The sequence below is a fragment of the Sinocyclocheilus grahami genome, unplaced genomic scaffold, assembly GCF_001515645.1.
Source record: "Sinocyclocheilus grahami isolate Dianchi unplaced genomic scaffold, SAMN03320097.WGS_v1.1 scaffold6148.1, whole genome shotgun sequence".
Classification (NCBI taxonomy): Eukaryota; Metazoa; Chordata; class Actinopteri; order Cypriniformes; family Cyprinidae; genus Sinocyclocheilus; species Sinocyclocheilus grahami.
In genome coordinates, this window is record NW_015510650.1 from 1,428 (window position 1) to 2,035 (window position 608).

At 39.0% G+C, this 608-nt stretch overlaps 1 protein-coding gene across 1 annotated transcript in view; it reads right to left on the bottom strand.

Annotated features, from left to right (window-relative positions):
• Nucleotides 1–394: 394 nt before the first annotated feature.
• The window catches only part of LOC107577468 (phospholipase D3-like), a 9,709-nt gene continuing 9,495 nt past the window's right edge, over nucleotides 395–608 (bottom strand). The window contains exon 8 of the mRNA XM_016263540.1: nucleotides 395–400. Within this exon, the coding sequence (XP_016119026.1) occupies nucleotides 395–400 (6 nt within the window). The remainder of the gene's footprint in view (nucleotides 401–608) is intronic.

Here is a 608-nt window from a genome sequence, read left to right on the forward strand (position 1 = left end):
GAGAGTCCCAGTCTCTCTCAAACACTGCCTGCAGCTGCTCCTGGACTGTGGGGGTTGTGGACTGAGATGAAGTCTGGTTCACCACTAATGCAGATCCAGCTGTGTTCACAAAATAGTCCCCTGACCAGTTAGACGTGCCTGGAAAGTATGGAGGCAAGTAATAAGTATAGCAACAAGATAATGAGACATCATTCAGGACATTAGAAGACAAACCGTAAAGGGTTTAGATGTTTAAGCAGTGAGCCGTACCTATATAAGCAACCTTATCTGTGACCATGTACTTGTTATGGTTGACTCTGGCAAAGGGAATGTGTTTCTGTCGAGGGTCGGAAGGCACAGTAAAAATTCTCTGTGAGGGGAAAAATGATTTGTATCAGACATTGCTTCATATAAATTAATGCTTTATTTGGAAAGGGCACATTGAATTGATCAAAATGACAGTAAGGATTTCCACATTGTTAGAAATGCCTATTCTAATTGTTATAAAATTCTATTCTAATTCTATTGCTTTCTATTCATCAAAAAATCCTCAGTTTTCAACACTGATAATAATGTTTCTCCAGCAGCAGATCAGCATATTAAAATGATTTCTGAAGGATCATGTGACA